General features: G+C 34.0%; 3 protein-coding genes across 3 annotated transcripts; 2 read left to right on the top strand and 1 right to left on the bottom strand.

The window, feature by feature from the left end:
• Nucleotides 1-350: 350 nt before the first annotated feature.
• Nucleotides 351-4,606, top strand: LOC146919774 (PI-PLC X domain-containing protein At5g67130-like). The gene is made up of 9 exons (XM_085713184.1): nucleotides 351-572; nucleotides 755-811; nucleotides 906-1,019; nucleotides 1,121-1,258; nucleotides 2,936-3,034; nucleotides 3,162-3,465; nucleotides 3,669-3,892; nucleotides 3,989-4,075; nucleotides 4,195-4,606. Exons 1-9 carry the CDS (start codon nucleotides 567-569, stop codon nucleotides 4,387-4,389), a joined length of 1,224 nt encoding a protein of 407 aa, XP_085569310.1. The 5' UTR covers nucleotides 351-566; the 3' UTR covers nucleotides 4,390-4,606.
• Nucleotides 4,607-5,579: 973 nt separating this feature from the next.
• On the bottom strand, nucleotides 5,580-8,706 carry LOC146919773 (putative serine/threonine-protein kinase At1g01540). Its single transcript, XM_085713183.1, has 7 exons — nucleotides 7,997-8,706; nucleotides 7,734-7,838; nucleotides 7,477-7,599; nucleotides 7,194-7,364; nucleotides 6,956-7,085; nucleotides 6,660-6,869; nucleotides 5,580-6,022 (listed from the first exon to the last, which is right to left on the bottom strand). The coding sequence occupies exons 1-7, from the start codon at nucleotides 8,614-8,616 to the stop codon at nucleotides 5,861-5,863; spliced, it is 1,521 nt and encodes a 506-aa protein (XP_085569309.1). The 5' UTR covers nucleotides 8,617-8,706; the 3' UTR covers nucleotides 5,580-5,860.
• Nucleotides 8,707-15,058: 6,352 nt separating this feature from the next.
• On the top strand, nucleotides 15,059-16,231 carry LOC146919772 (DNA polymerase alpha catalytic subunit-like). The gene has a single exon (XM_085711068.1). It carries the CDS (start codon nucleotides 15,059-15,061, stop codon nucleotides 16,229-16,231), a length of 1,173 nt encoding a protein of 390 aa, XP_085567194.1.
• The last annotated feature ends 495 nt before the right edge of the window (nucleotides 16,232-16,726 follow it).

Raw genomic sequence — 16,726 nt, 5'->3', positions numbered from 1 at the left:
TTAACTTTAATTAATATATCGTTTGTTCAAGTTTGAACTCAAGACCGCTAACTGTTTATTTCAAATGAGTTTAATTACTCATCTCCGTCTACTTCCGAAGGCATTAGTAGGACTCAAACTTGGTCCTTTCAAGTTTAAGGTGTTTTTTTAAGCACTTAATCATATTTAACATTATCATTAATATTATCATGAAACAAATTTTATATAGAAAATCAAATTAAGAAAAAGGATAGAATAGTCTCTTTCTTAGCAAACTTAACCAATTTTTTTAATTATAGTCCAAGTCTATGTATAATTTATTTTTGTTAATTAAGTATATTTAAGGACGTACCTAACGAAGGAAGGGGGTTGTAACAAGACGTGAATATAACGCGCGTTTGTTCCTTAATCGCTTCTTATGAAAGAAATGAATTCATTATTTCTTCCTTAATCAGCTTTTTTCCTCTTCCTTCACAAATCCATATCCTTTCTGTTGCTATCTTCAACTGCTCATCTCTCAGTCACAGACTTTTTACATTCAAAAACAAAAAGTCTGTGACTCATCCCTCTCTAAACACAAAAGTAGAATGAAGGTAAGAAAATTCAATGCCTATGCATCTTCAACTAATCATATTTATTGCATTCATTAATTGTATTTATATCTACATTAATAATATTAATCATACTTTTCTTATTTCGTTTAATTTCTCTTCTACATTAATCATTTTCTCTCTGCCTGTTGTTTTTAATCCATACAATGTTTCGTTTTCTGCAGAGCCAAATCTTTGTATTAATCGTCATTTGTTTCTTCACCTATTCATCCAGCTTGAAGGTAATAATAATTATTTTTTAATTTTTTAATTTTCGATATTTACTATTTTGTTGTTTTTGTCGTTTGTTGTTTTTAACCATGTACGAGGTAGCAGATCGGAGAAACATGCGGTTCATGTGATGCTGGTCTTACATGTCAAACATGTCCTGCAAATGGAAATACACGTCCCAGATGTAGCAGGATACTATCTTCAAACCCCATTAACAAAGTTTGTATCTTTTCCTATATTCTAATTGAAAAATTTTCTGTTTTAATTGATTTATGTTCAATTTTTTGATTTTTTTTTTTTTTTATAATGATAATGTGAAGGTGAAAGGTTTGCCGTTTAATCGGTATTCATGGTTAACGACACATAATTCATTTGCTTTGGCTGGTGCAAGATCAGCCACAGGTTCAATTATCCTTGCACCTATGAACCAGGATGACACTATTGCTGATCAACTCAAAGTAAGATTTGCTTTCCCTTTTCATATTTTTTATTATTATTATGGTAGATTATAATATAATGTTTTAGCTTAGCTTATGAATGTGAATAGTCTATTGGAATTTGTAGCAAAGATTAGATTAGACAAAACATAGAATAAAGATGTTGTTTAGTATGTGAATGTGAATAAAGAACAAAGATTGAATATTGAAATTGAGGTTCCAGCTCAACTAGTTTTTATTTATTAGTTAAAATTACTTGGCGTATCTTATGTGACAACTAAGAAATGGTCTATGGTCGTTTTTTTTAAAGTTGTAACTCTTACAACGATTTTATTTCTTTTTCGTGTATGTTTGGTTTCACTTCTAAAGAACCAAAATTGATTCTACTTGTAGCTATAGATTGGAACTTCTGAGTTTAGAATTAATTTTAACATTCAAATTTGTTGTTTAATTCACTTTTACGTTATGTATTATGTATTCTAACGTAAATCATTTTAGTTTCAACTCATTTTTAGCCAGAATTAATTTTAATAAGTCAATATATTCAAAATCATTTTTTATAACCAAACATACACGACCTTTCTAGTTTCTACGGTCAAACAAACACAATAGGTTTGATAAAATATGGAAGTCCATGCATACACGGGATTAATCCTTCTCTTCCTTGTGGCCCTTTTTTATTGATAATTCCCGTGGACCTTCTTTAACATGATGCATTGTAGGATATAATATAAAATTAGTTCATATATGTTTTGATGTCATTAAGCTTGATAAAATTTAGCAACAAAAAAATGATAAATTTTTCATTGGATGTCTTTTTCTTTTAGGGGTATAATGTCTTTTTCTTTTAGGGGTATAATGTCTTTTTACATTAGTTTATAGATCTGAATAAACTTACTTAAAAGAGTTAAATGTTGACCACATAAATGAAGTGGGTGTAGTGTAGATGGCACGGTTGAAATAAAATTGGTGAAAGTTAATAGTAGTAAATAAATAAATAAATAAATAATTGGAAAGAATCTAAACGCTAGTAGTTGTTGAATTAGTTGGTGTACTAAAGCTATAAAGTAAAACGAAATTAACATAGAATAATTTTATTTTGCATAAAAGAATGCTCATGATGAACAACCTTGAAAGCACACATCTTACTTGTTAAGGAAAATATACATGTTCATTGTTCAATGGGAATCATGTGCTAACTACACAATAATTCATGTATGCAGTAGTTGTCTCATGTTTTATTATAAAAAAAAAGGGGGAAACAGCCACTATAAAAATATATTGCTTGAAAAAGCGAAATATTACTATTACTAACATGCCTTTTTCAATTATCATTTTATTAATGAGACAACCATATTTTAAGATTAGATGCTGATGTGATGAATGAATTAGTCATAGTCACATTTTTTATGATAGAATAAATAGTCACAGTTACAACATGATACGGTACTTCATTTGAATAATTCACACATTAGGTCAGCAATTTTATAAACCAAAGAAGGCAATCGTGTATTCTAATTTGGAGATGAATTTATACTGAAACATCTCATTTATTGACAATTTGATCAATTTTGAACTATGAACTCTATTTATACATATGAGTTCATATAAAAGTGATAAAGATAACTAACTTAACTAACTCTTCACTTTATAGTTTATTTTTTCACTTATCTATGTATCTGTTGTGTATCTTAACAGAATGGTGTTCGAGGATTTATGTTAGATATGTATGATTTTCAAAACGACGTATGGTTGTGTCATTCTACTGGAGGCAAATGTTTCAACTTCAGTTCATTCGTAAGTGCGTGGCTCTACTATCTGCTTATATTATTACTTCATCGATCATTAATGACATAACATAAACTTTGGTGTGTTTGGTTGATTTTGTAACATCCATTTGTCTATGTCTATCAATGATCGGCAGATACCTGCAGTAAACGCGCTTAGAGACATGCGTTCATTTCTGGATGCAAATCCATCTGAAATAATCACCATCTTTATTGAGGATTATGTTAGAGCTCCTGCAGCCCTAACTAAGGTCTTCCAAGCTTCAGGGATTAACAGGTACATGTTCCCGGTTGGTCGGTTGCCCAAGAACGGTAGCGATTGGCCTGTTGTCGATGACATGATCCTGAACAATCAACGATTTATCGCATTCTCCTCGAGATCTTCCAAGGAAGCAGCTGAAGGCATTCCTTTCACGTGGAAATACGTCGTAGAAAACCAATGTGAGTAATTGCATGCCTCAAAAACATGTTTTAACTACTTGGACTTATTTTTGTCATGTGACGTGACGCAATGTATACAAAAGATAGACGAAGATATTGTCATGTGATGCATGTGCAGTAAATAAGTGAATTGGGTTTTATTAATAGTATGATACGATTATGGAAGCTAATGAACTATGATTGTATATGTTTGAGAATTTTAGATGGAGATGAAGGTATGCAACCGGGTTCTTGTCCAAATCGAAATGAATCGCCACCAATGAACACAAAATCTAGGTCATTAGTTCTGATGAACTTCTTTCATTCTACACCGAATCGTTCTCAGGCCTGTGGCGACAATTCAGCTCCATTACTTAGCATGATGAAGACTTGCCATGAAGCTGCCGGCAACCGATGGCCAAATTTCATCGCTGTTGATTATTATCAGGTAGTTATATAGTATTTGTCTAAATTTTCATCAAATCGTTAATCACAAAGGTTAATTTATACTAATGATTTGTTAATGATGGTTATGATGTTATAGAGGAGTGATGGTGGAGGAGTACCACAAGCTGTTGATGCAGCAAATGGTCATCTCACTTGTGGATGTGACAGCATTGCTTATTGCAAGGTTTGATTCCTGCATCCTAAAATGATTAAACAATAGCATATGCTGCATATTCATTGGAAACATTTTACCATAAAACTTTACCTTATTGTATTTAACTGTGTACTAATATATATGTTCAGGCAAATGCTACGTTTGGTTCATGTGATGTCCCTCCAATTTCTCCACCTCCACCTGCTTCAGAAGCTGCACCAAATGGAAACCAGAAGTCTCCTAATAATAGTCAAGCAAACAATGCATATAGTGGTAGAACAGCTATGATGATGCAATTGGCTGTGTTAACTTTGGTTACCACAACTTTCTTGGCATGGTTATAAAATGCTACTAGTTTTGCAGTGTCTTTAATCATGTGAAAATATGTATATGTATGTTGTATGTTGTACACATTGAGTCATTTGATTCCTAGTGTTATTGTATGGAATCTGAGTCCTTTTTTCATCACTCGGCACTTTATGGTTGTGTTTTGACTTGGTCTGTTGAATGATTCACAACTATTGGTTGCATACTTACATAGCATAAGCTGTTTTTGGTTAAGTTCAATTTATTGCCGACAAGTTTCTTAAGTGAACTACCAAATTTGAGCTGGAGCAAGCCATGCCAAAAATGTCTTTTCAGGTTATGCAACTGAGATCTAGTGAAGATTGGTTAGATGAGGTAGGCATCAATTGTGGGGGCTTTATATTTCTCACAGGAAAAAAGTTGAATTATGGTGGCCACTTATGAGATACCTTATAAAGATGAAACGATTTATGGAACTCTCTTTATACAGCTGTCAGGGGCTCTTTGTGTCAAAAAAAAAAAAAAAGCTGTCACGGTCTTTCTAAATCACAACATAAATTCCCCACTGAGTTACACATGGAGCTAATGGACCACTGTATTGAAGTGAAGATAATTTGTTATCTAGTGACAACTATTTAACATGAATGTGTTGTTATGTGTCTCACTTGTATATATTGTCCACCAAGAAGAAAAGAAAAAAAAAAAGTGTGCGCATAGCTGCTGCATTGTGTTGTGCCTATAGGTGTAGGGCAGTAGGGCGGTTCATGGTTCGATTGAGGAAGTTTATTGAATCGAACCATTATAACAGTTCAATAAACCTGAAACTTTTTTGGTTTGTCTAGAACCGGTATAAAGATTTGGTACATTGGTTCTGTGTTTCAAACGGAACCAAAACTACCTTAAAAAAAACCTAAGATTGTTGGAAGAAAAAAAAACCAAAAACTAAACCGAAACCAACATTACTGTTTGAGCAAATGAACCGAATCATTAAACTGAAAAGAACCAAATCGTGAACTCTCAGTTATAACTCAATTTTTCTTGGTGCGGTTTAGTTAAATGGTTCGATTCAGATTATTTTAAATAGATTTAGCTATGGCATGTAGAGGATCAAAGTCCAGAAAAATTTGTATTACCGTTTAATGTGATGTATGTATGCACCAGTTACTTGATGTAAGTTACTGACTTCTCTATGTTTTAATCATACAATAAAATGTTCAACACTTCAAAGAGATCAAAACAGTCATTTATTGGAAGAATTGAACCATATGACTATAATTTACATGACCAAACCTATAGCTAAAATACAATCATCCCCTCAAAAAAAGACATGGGACAGAGAAAATGAAGAAATCTCAATGCAGGGTTATGCGATTATACGCTGGGGTATAGAAGGTTCCAACAATCTTAAAGCAAAAAGCACGTTTGTGTTGGCCTTTTGCAATGACAGGTTGTAAAAGGAGGAGAGTAGCACAAGTTTTTTGTTGTCATTAAAGAGACAGCTATGCAAATTTATTGCTTCTCTACTTCATGATTTGAACTTGTCTCATTAGTACACTTCTCATTTTCAAGCATACCATCATCAATTGATACAGTGGCCTCCTCTTTCGATCTATCCTCTATACTGGTGGTAGGTGAACTTCCTACGCCTGGATCCCTTCTAACTCGACGTTCCTATATCAATAAAGTTAAAATCAAAGACTGTCAGTGGAAACATAAGAAAATCAGGGATGCAAAGTAATGCTATTTCTTTATAGTGTTGGAAGTGATCCTTCTGATTTTGGTTTCATTTATTAAACTTCGATGGGGGGACCAGTCAGTTGGTGCGCAAAGAACAACACTGTTGAATTTATATTAGTTCATGATCAAATATAAAGCTTGTAGATAAGCTAAGGACCACACATGGAAAAGAAGTTACTACTTGCTATCAGCATAAATGAATACGAATATCCATTTAGGTGTTGAGATATTTAACCACATGAGTTCCATAATGAAGAGGCTTTCATAACAATAATTCACTCATAAACTATGATACACACTGGTACTAGCAACTTAAATCAAGACACAAAATTAGAAACTAAATTTATCGGTGAATAAAAATTTGATAAATTGGTAATTTAATTTAGCGGGCAAGTGATCGCTTGTCATCTAGGCTTTTATTGAAAAATAATGATATGAATCCTTTTAGCTGTCATATTTCAGATTAACATCTCAATTAATAAAAGGAACTATATATCCACATGCCATGCTTCCTTATTCATTAACTATTACTATACTAAGGTTGAATTAATTGAAGAAGAAATGATATTACCTCTTTGTAAGGTGAATCTTCAGCTTCAAGCATGTGTATTACATGCCCCATTTTAGGCCGCTTTTGTGCATTAGGGTCAGTGCAGCGTAAGGCTACAAGAAGAGCTCGCTTTAATGCCCTCGAAGTTGGTTTCTCTGGAAGCTTTGGATCCAACACTCCCTCTGGATTTCTGTTACTGACCATCTTCTTGAGCCACTCAACTAAATTCACCTGAAAATTTCGATTTTTCAGATTCGAACATAATAACCAATAACAGTGAGGTTCACAATAGTGAAAAAAAATAAACCAAACCGAACCTCATCTGCAGGACGACTATATTCAACTGGATTCCTGCCAGTAATTACTTCCATAATAAGAATTCCAAAACTATATACATCACTTCTTTCATTCAACATTCCAGTACTTGCATACTCAGGAGCTACATATCTGCGGAAATAAAAAAAAATTCGTACAAATTATTTTCAACTCAAAATTTATACATAGTTCTTGTAGGTTTTAATAGGACAAATAAAAGACAAAGGAGAATGTACAAACCCAAATGTACCCATGACACGGGTTGTAATATAGCTGCTCTCAGGACTAAGGAGTTTGGCAAGACCAAAGTCAGAAACCTTTGAATTCCATTGCTTACTAAGCAAAATGTTGCTTGATTTAATATCGCGGTGAACAACTTTTGGTTCTAGCCCCTCGTGAAGATAAGTCAACCTGTCAAAAAATAATATCAGGAAAAGCATTTTTCGGCAATAAATTTGTGAATCGAACAAGACAGAATGCACAAAAATAAAATCAAATGATGTTATTGTTGCTTAGTGTTTACCCTTTCGCCGTTCCAAGAATAATGTTCATTCGAATTTCCCAAGTTAAAGGACTACAAGGTCCAACATCACCATGTAACCATTGCTCCAAGTTACCATTGTCAACATACTCATACACTAGCATTCTGTAATTAGGAAGAAATAACACTGTCAATTTATTGTTATAAACTAGTATAAGTAATGTAACATAACTATGATAATAATGAAGAAATTAAAAGCATGTAAATTAAATCAAACTAAATAGAAGACTAGTACTTACCTATGAGCTCCTTCAGCACAATAACCAAGCAACCTCACTAAATTCTTATGACGAACTCTTCCTATAGCTTCCACCTCAACCTTAAACTCTCTTTCAGCTTGTCCCCTAACATCATCCATTAAATTACACAAACCAAAAAACCAAAGTTAGTTAAGCTTATTTCCAATGTAGAAGACATTGACATCTCCCTCTGGTTCCAGAGAAAAAGACTCTGTAATCAAGAGTTCGGTCGAGAGGTAATTAAGTGTGGCCAAGAAACAAACCTATTGTTGAGCAAATTCTTAATAGCAATATTAGTATTATCCTTCAAAATACCATGATAAACAATTCCATAACCACCTTCACCAATAACATTATCAGGTGAAAATTCATTAGTAGCATCTTCTAATTCTCTTAAAGTATACCAATGACCCCAACCCAGATGAGAAACTTGAGGAATAACCGCGTTAACTTGATCCAACGGTCGAGATTCTCGTTCTCCACTATGTTCAACAGAGCCACGTTGTTCAGGGTAAGAAATTCTATGATTCTTTCCTATCTCAAACTGAATTCTCTTGTAACTTAAAGGAGCAGTTTCTTCTTCTGGGTGATTTTGTTCGGAAGGTGGGTCGGGTTGAGGAGACGGGTCGGGTTGAGGTGGAACATCGAGAGTGATTTCTGGAACATCTTTGGAGATGTTTGGAATGGTTGTTTTTGTTTTTGTTTTTGTTTTTGTTTTTTTGGAGTTGTTGTGTTTGAAAGCAAGGTAGATAGAGATGAAGAAGAGGAGGAGTACGATGATGACACCAACGATGATGCCGAGGATGACGTAGAGACGGAGACCGAATATTGAGGTTTGGTTTGAGAGTTGGTCGTTCATTGTGTTTGTGTCGGTGTTGTGCATTACTGTGAAGAAAAAAGAATGCTCTGTTTTTTGAAGATCAGAGTCATGTGTGTGGTTAGAGAAAGAAACAGAGTTGTGTTGAGTTGGGTTGAAAAACGTGTGAATGGATGAGAGATGAATGAAGAAGAGGAGGAGGAGGCAATGGCAGCTGGCATGGTGGGGTCTGTTGGTGGTGGTGAATCAATTGCAGTGTGTTTTGTTGTCTTTGAAGTGAGTGAGTGGGAACTACTGTTGCATGTGTGGTTTAGTTTAACTAGTAGAGATACTTTATTTGGAAAATGCTAATTGCATTATTACTCAAATCTAGAGTAATCTATAGTTTCCTCTCTAATGGGTCATAAGTGCTTTGATTAGTCAAACAATAAAAGAGGTACTACTCATAAGTGCTTGTTTGGACCCAAATTCCATTTTCGACATCAAAGTTAAGTCGGTTATCACAAAAATTATAGGAGTATTAATTTGTTTTGAATATGATTTTAAATTCTAGATTATCAACATAGACCTGATTTATCGTATCGACTATCAACATGCACTTAATCACGGGTCAGACAATAAGAAAACACGCACAAAATGAAAGTGAATGCGATAGTTCGTCCTTGAATTTGTAATCATCACTCGATTTGATCTTTGATGGGAATTAGGGGTGGGAACAGGCCAGGCCATCCGATAGGGGCCTATGGCCTAGCCTATTTAAAGTCTGGCTCGACTCAGCTCGTTTATTAACAAGGTCAGACTCAAGCTTTTTATAAAGCCTATTTAATTAAATAGGTCAGGCTAAGGCTTGCAAAAAAGTCTATTAAGCCCGTCGGGCCGGCCTATTAAGCTTTTTATGTATAATATATCTTCCATTATTGATATCGTTTAAAATTTTTCTCATAAACTCAAGCCTTCATATGATTGGTTATTTGGTAGCACATATATTGGTGTGATTAGACCTTCGTAAGATTTCATTATTTAGTTGCAGATATATTCATGTGCTTTAGGCCTTCATAAATTTTGGCCTATTTAGTAGTAGGCTTGCATGTGTTTCTAGGCTTTAGTGTAAAATAGGCTTTTAAATAGGCTTTCAGGCTTCATCGGGCCTTGAAATAGGTTAGGCCAAGCCTCGAAAATGAGCCTATGACGGGTAATAGGTCAGACTCAAGCCTATAATTTTTGAAGTAGGCCAGACTTAGGTCTTACAAAGCCCGACCCGGCCTAACCTATTTCCACCCCTAATAGGAATGAAGTGAATTGAGAGAGATTTGGATCCTCTCATTCTCCTCGTTCTCTCCTTCTTCATTTTTCATCGCGTTGTATATATATCTCTCTAGATTTTAAATGGAAGATCAAGATAGAGGGAAAAAAAATATGATCAAGAGAGAAAGACGTGGATTGGAGAACGAGGGAGAAAAATAGAACAAGGCGAATGAGAGGAACCAATTTGAATGGAGTCAATGAGTCATGTTGTTGATTTTTCATTTTTTAGGAAAACTACTTGACATCATTCGTTTTTTGTTAGTGTTTTTTAAAAATATATTATATTCTTGTTTCTTTTAGGGACTACTCTATTATTGTTAGATTGCTTGCTTGCAAATTGTAACACATAACAAGATATAATCATTAAATAATAGTATATGAAGGGGGTGATGACGTAGGTGACGTGGTTGCTATGGATTGTTCGTGATGAAAATACAAAAGTTGGTGATGGGTCATTGTCTGAAATCTAATGTACGAGAAGACATTGGCATTGCCTGTGAATTTCAAAGGGTGACGACGGAGCGGTTGTTGTTTCTATGGATTGCGGTGGTTATGGGGGAGTTCATAGTGAAAATACGGAAGTTAAGTTGATGATGAGCCACGGTCTCGTAAAGCAATTTTGTGGTGGTTCAACCTATTTGATTAACTATAAGTAAAACATCAAATTGATCCATGTCTTTGTTGGACATTTTTAAATTGGGTTAATATGTGTTTACCCCCCTGTAATATTGGTCATTTCTGGTTTTACCCCCTGTAAAATATTTTTTTTGGATTTCGTCCTCGTAATTTGAAGATTTTTGGTTTTGGACCTTCATGAGTTTTGACAGTACAAAATCAAAGATATGGCAGGGGGTAAACCGAAATTTGCTCAAATGAACAGGGGGTAAACCAAATTTTTTTCAAATTACAAGAGGGGTAAACCTAAATTTGCTCAAATTACAGGGGGTGAAATATTCAATGAAGGTCTAAAACCAAAATATTTTCAAATTTCAAGGATGAAATTCAAAAAAAATATTTTACAGGGGGTAAAACCGGAAATGGCCAATATTATAGGGGGGTAAACACATATTAACCCTTTTTAAATTAGTCCCTAACCTTTTTAATATTTCAAACTAGTCATTGTTTTTGTCAAAAGTTTCTCAATTTGTTTCTTCATCATGCGACAAAAACATAAAGACATGGACCTAACTGAAAAACTTTTAACAAAGACAGAGACTAATTTAAAGTATTAATAAAGTTATAGACTAATTTGATAATGACTTACAAAAACATAGATCAATTTGGTGGTTTAGTCATTAACTATAGAGTGTACATTTAAAGATGGGTAAATTTGTAAAAAAATGATAATGGTTTTTTAGAAAAAAAGGGAAAGAATAAAATTTAAATACTTCAAAAATGAAGTTTTGTCGATACTCTGAAGATATTCGCGGATCACCTAAGAAATGTCAAAATTATCTATTAAAATATTTTTTTGAATACTTAGGTGACACCTCGGATATATGTGTTTTAGAAACGATGAGACAATGTTGTGGGTTGTTTTTAAAAAAATCATAATTAAATGCCATGTTCTTTTTATGAATGATGGTAATGAGGGAAAGTATACTTAAATAGAGAAGTTTCAACTTAACCGATAAAATGTCAAAGTTGTTAGGTCACATATTGTGATTGAAGTTCAAACTCTTATGCATGTGAGTTTTCAATGACTATTGTCATTTCATCTATCTAAAAAAAAATAACATTCGATAAAATATATAGGATATTAACAATGCTTCTTTTTTTTTAGGGGATGGTGTTTTTGCTGGTATCCTAACATCTGGATGGAAATATATTATGATTTATACAAATTCTACACTTTTTGTTTTAATCGCAAGTATTATTTTTTGTAAATTGTGATCTTAACAATATTAACTTTTTTTTTTAATCGGAAGGTGTTTGCTTAAACCAAAGACCCTTGTATTGGGAAAAACAAATTGACACAACTTTCTACTACTCCCTCCGTTTCTATATGCAAGCACCTTTTGCCTCTAATAAAAGGGTGTTTACATATAGGGACGGAGGGAATAGCTGTTGATCTTAACAATATTAACTGTGTTTTAATTGCTGGTATCCTAGCATTAATGAAGAGTTATCGTTGCATATTCCTTCATCTATTTTACTTATGTTGGAAAATGACTTGAAACCGATGTTGCTAATTATGTCAAATTGTGGCACTATTCCGTGCAATCGCGACAGGATTTGGCATAGTTGGTTACATGTTTTGATTTCGTCAAAAATTGTGCCACGATTTTGCTAGGTAACATAAACAATCTAATGTAAGAATTAGAATAATGGCGCAGCCTAGATCAATCATGGTTTAATTTGCATTGAATTTTGACATTGTATGAGCATTATTTGACTCATTCATTGACAAGATTTTATCAAACCAAACAAGGGAGCTTCTAGGGATTTTAGAGGCTAATAGTCAAGTGTCTTTAAATAAAAGATCAAATAATTTTCACTTCTTAAACACCTTGGGCAGTGAGATCTGAAGGTGAGAAAAACACACAAGAAACAGATCTTTTCTTCAATTTCTTTTTCCAAGTGTCAAATACAAATCTGGACAGAATCTGATGTTGCAGATCCTGACTTAGAGTCTGAATGCAGCGGAAATACATAAAATGCAGATAAAATATAAAGAGTCAGAGAGAGAAGAAAGACACAAAGCAGTTTATATTTGTTCCTCCTACGACACGAGAGTAGTCCAGTCCCCTTGCATTTCCAAGAGATTTCACCACAACCAATCTTGATCACAACTTGCTTAAAGAAACACCAAAACACTTCTCAATGCTCAAGAACATGACAAGAGACTTCTATGCTTTATGACTTCACCTAAAAACTTATTTGCTCAAGCACATCTGCCAGAAACTTCCCTTTCCCAAGAACAACTGCAAGCAGGTTAATTTGTTCTCACATTCTTTCTAACCAGTGAGTGTAAACTAAACAAATGAACAAACTCACTCCTTAGGATTTATAAGATATAAACCTGAAAAAATAATCCTAAGTGTCTTGCGCTATTTGATTTGACAGAGTTTTGGCACAGAAAAATAGCGGTGTCTTATTACTTCTTCTTCAGGTCTTTAGCTTCCTTTATATATAGTGATTTGAGAGACATTGAAGAAGGGTGCCATCACATATAGATTCGTTGAGAAACTTTGATCACGAACGTTGGCCCTTTGCCTAGTATGGATAATCCTGTTGGAAAGTACTTTGAATTTTCTTTGCCGAAAGGAGAATTATCTGTTGTTTTCTCGTTCCTAATGTCCTTTGTCTGATTGTAAACGTAGACAGAATAAGACAAAATAACCGCTTTACCAAATGTTGTGATAGAGACAGCTCGTATAATAAGACAAAGGATTACGTGAATTATGGGTCCCTCAAATCCAAGTAGCCTAGTCAGCTTCTGTGTCTGATACCCTTCACATAGTTTGCGGAGATCACTCCCCAGCTTCAGTGAGACTTCCTTCTACTAAGGACGTTGACTTTTGGTTGACTTTGCAGTAGATCTTCCACCCTAGTCTGCTAGGTTTCCCAATCCCTTTTTTAATGCTCTTCATATGTTTCTTCTTCATGGTAAGGAGATCCTACACATTTGAACATATGTTAGTATACCAATTGTTCTTCAATACCTTGTTATCATCAAAACTCAAGAGACTTTGTATGAACCGTTCTTGTTCTAACAAAGTCTCGTTAAAGAAATGATAAAAAAACTTGACTCTTGTTTTCTCTTTCATTGTTGGTTTGAATAACTCGAGAATTGAGTAGAAATTATGATTTATTCTTTAAGAACTTGAGATATAATTTCTTGCATCTTGTTTTTCCTTACCCTCGTGTCTTTATTCCTTTGGTCATACTTAGTTTTGTTTCACACTTAGATTTCGACTAGTCCCAATTCACATGACGACACACACTAAAAATTGCCAACTCTATACTCAAACTAATTATCTCCAACCCATGCAATATATATATATATATATATATATATATATATATATATATATATATATATATATATATCAACTATGACGTGTGTATATTTGTTAATTTCTTAAACTTATTTTCTATTTATCGCTCTTTTAATGCATCACTTGCTTATCACATTCGTCATACAACTTTTTATTTCTTACTTTTCTAAGATACACACACTACAAAACCTTTCAAAACACGTTAAACATTCCAAATTTTATTTAAATGAGACGCACGAGAAAATAATAGAATGAAGAAAAAAATTTGCTTTCTAATTTAATCACAATTAGTTATTTCAATATTTCATATAGAAGAAGATTGTCTCTCTTTATACTGACTCTTAATATAACTACATTTATTCATTTTTTTCAAAAAAAAATTTCATTAATAAAAGTTGACCCTCATGTATATTTTTTTCATTAATAAAAAAAAATGAGCCTTTAAGAAAAATTCCGACACTTCAGAAATTGGAGAGTTAGTTTTTTTACTTAAAACAAGGAGGAATAAATACAATTGTAAATAAGTGAAAAAAACAACTATTTATTTTTGATTTTTCGAAAGAGATAATTTATTTTTGATACGAATAAGGTATTATTTAGACGTAGTTGTATAAAAATTACTTAGACACAACTCCAAATAAAAAATATTTGGACACACACAAATAAAAAGTTTAAAAGAAAAATAAATTAGTCACATAATTTTTTATTTTAATCTTTTAAATTTTTTTATTTATGTGTGTGCGCTTAATTTTTATTTTGTGTTTGTGACCAACTAAAACTTATTCGTTTAAAAAAACATGTAACTAAACTCTCTCCTAGTAGATTGAACATTGTTCAATTTAAAACGAGAACATTTGAGATTCTTATTTTTTGTTGTTTGACAAAAGATTCTTATCATATTATCAAAGTCTTTTTGGTAGACCAACAATACATTTAACTTTAAGCATATATACGTAAGATTTTTTTTTGCCGTTATTGTTTGTCAATAAATAAATCACAAATGCTTGACCAAAAAATAAAAATAAAAAATAAAAAAGTAAATCACAAATGCTTTTGTTTCAGAAGCGCGCCAAAATGGACACATTTTCCCGCGCTCTGCTCAAAACGTAAAAACCCTCGCGCCGTATCATCGTCTCATTCCTTTCTGAAATTTCTAAAATCACAGTCAGTCACCAAAGTTAGTTAGAGAGAGAGAGATAGCAATGGCGGACGACGACGGTTCAAGCAGGAAGCGAAGACCAATCCGAGGCCCTGACGCCACCGCACGCAGCCAAGCCTTAGAGCTTCTCCGATCCCGCAGATCCAACGGTCCCCGATCCACCACCACACCACAAATCCGACTCGAAAACCCTATCTACGACACAATCCCTGAGGAAGAATACACCGCCTTAGTCGCTAGCCGCCGTGAACAATCCCGCTCATTCATCGTTGATGACGACGGATTTGGTTACAACGACGAAGGCGAAGAAGAGGATTGGTCCAAAGCCGGTTTCTCCCTTTCCTCAGACGAAGAATTCGATGAATCTGAGAAACCTAAACGGAAGAAAGAGAAAGACGCTTCGCAGATCAAGCGTCCTTCTGTTTCTTCTTCTGCGGCTAAATTATCAGCTGCTGCTGCTATGATGGGCGGATCAAGAGTTTCGTCGATGTTTACTTCTGCTAATTTTAAGAAAAGTAGAGATGATAAGGTTTGTGAGAGTATTGTTGATGATGTTCTTAAGGAGTTTGCGCCGGATGAGAACGATAAAATTAGTCGGAGGAAGGTTCAATCGAATTCGTCTTCTGTTGTTAATGATGCACGGATTAAGGCTAAACCTAAGCCCTCTGCTGAATCTGTATTAGGTTCTTACGCGAGTGAAAATTTTGCGAAAATCGGTAATGGTGGAAATGGTGAAATTGAATCTGGTAGGGTTAGTAAGGATAAGGATAATGGATCCAGAATAGGGTTAGGGTTAGAGGAAAAGAGTGAAGTAGAAGTGAACGAGAGTTTGGGAAATTGCGAGGGAGGAATGGTGGTGGAAGGTAATGAATGTGGTAATGGGGATTTAGTTGAAGAGAAAGTGGCGAAGGTGAAAGATGAAGAAATGGAAGTGAAACCTGTTGTGAAGAAGGAGGGTTTTACTTTGAATGCGAAAGTTAGTGAAGAAGTGGTGGATCCGAAGCTGTGTGCTACTGCTGGATGGCAGGCGGCGAGGAGTGGTGGTGGTGGAGGCGGGGAGGTAAATGTCGCTGATTCGAATAATCAACAACAGGTGGAGTTTAATTTGGATCCGGAGGGATCGTTGCCTTTTTACATACTTGATGCTTATGAGGAGTATTATGGAGCTAATATGGGTACTCTTTATTTGTTTGGGAAGGTAATTTTGTGGTTTTGAATTCAAGTGATCTGTTAATTTGAATTAGTAATTTCATTTTTCAAGTTCTTTATATCATTTTAATTTTTGCTGGTTCCCTTGAGAAGATTGTGACATTTTATGACTTCTCCTGTAGATATGTTTTTGAACTTTGAAGTAATACTTCTTAGTTGTTTGATATAAAGCGTGCATGATTTTATTTTTCACATTCACATATTGTCTATCATACGGTGTTATGTGGATCACGAATAGTATCAGTTTGTTCGAATAATATCATTTTGTTCAAATTCCGCTGTGACAATGCTATAAAGCATAGCATTGCTATAGCTGCTATTTCACAATGTTTTGTACTAAATAGCATATTGCATAACAATAGCGATTAGTTAAAATTCTGCTATGCAATAGAACTACAGCGCAACCGTAGCCGTTATTTAACAATACTGCTCCTAATACCCATTGTTAGTGAGCAAGAATCAATTCTACATAATTGTATCCAAACATAAATCAATTCTCTCA

The sequence above is a fragment of the Medicago sativa genome, chromosome 5 (genome assembly GCF_051527215.1).
Source record: "Medicago sativa cultivar Bolivia chromosome 5, Bolivia_mono, whole genome shotgun sequence".
Lineage (NCBI taxonomy): Eukaryota > Viridiplantae > Streptophyta > Magnoliopsida > Fabales > Fabaceae > Medicago > Medicago sativa.
The sequence above is the reverse complement of the archived record's forward strand: the minus strand, read 5'-3'. Positions and strand labels throughout refer to the sequence as shown.

Bases quoted from the DNA above. Each gene is read 5' to 3' on its own strand.
- LOC146919773 (XM_085713183.1), bottom strand. From the start codon at position 8,616: ATGCACAACACCGACACAAACACAATGAACGACCAACTCTCAAACCAA. The intron at 7,086-7,193 runs GTTTGTACATTC...TTATTTCCGCAG, and splicing joins CGTGTCATGGGTACATTTGG to ATATGTAGCTCCTGAGTATG. The intron at 6,870-6,955 runs GTTCGGTTTGGT...CGAAATTTTCAG, and splicing joins ATAGTCGTCCTGCAGATGAG to GTGAATTTAGTTGAGTGGCT.
- LOC146919774 (XM_085713184.1), top strand. The intron at 1,020-1,120 runs GTTTGTATCTTT...GATAATGTGAAG, and splicing joins CTTCAAACCCCATTAACAAA to GTGAAAGGTTTGCCGTTTAA. The intron at 3,466-3,668 runs GTGAGTAATTGC...TGAGAATTTTAG, and splicing joins ATACGTCGTAGAAAACCAAT to ATGGAGATGAAGGTATGCAA.
- LOC146919772 (XM_085711068.1), top strand. From the start codon at position 15,059: ATGGCGGACGACGACGGTTCAAGCAGGAAGCGAAGACCAATCCGAGGC.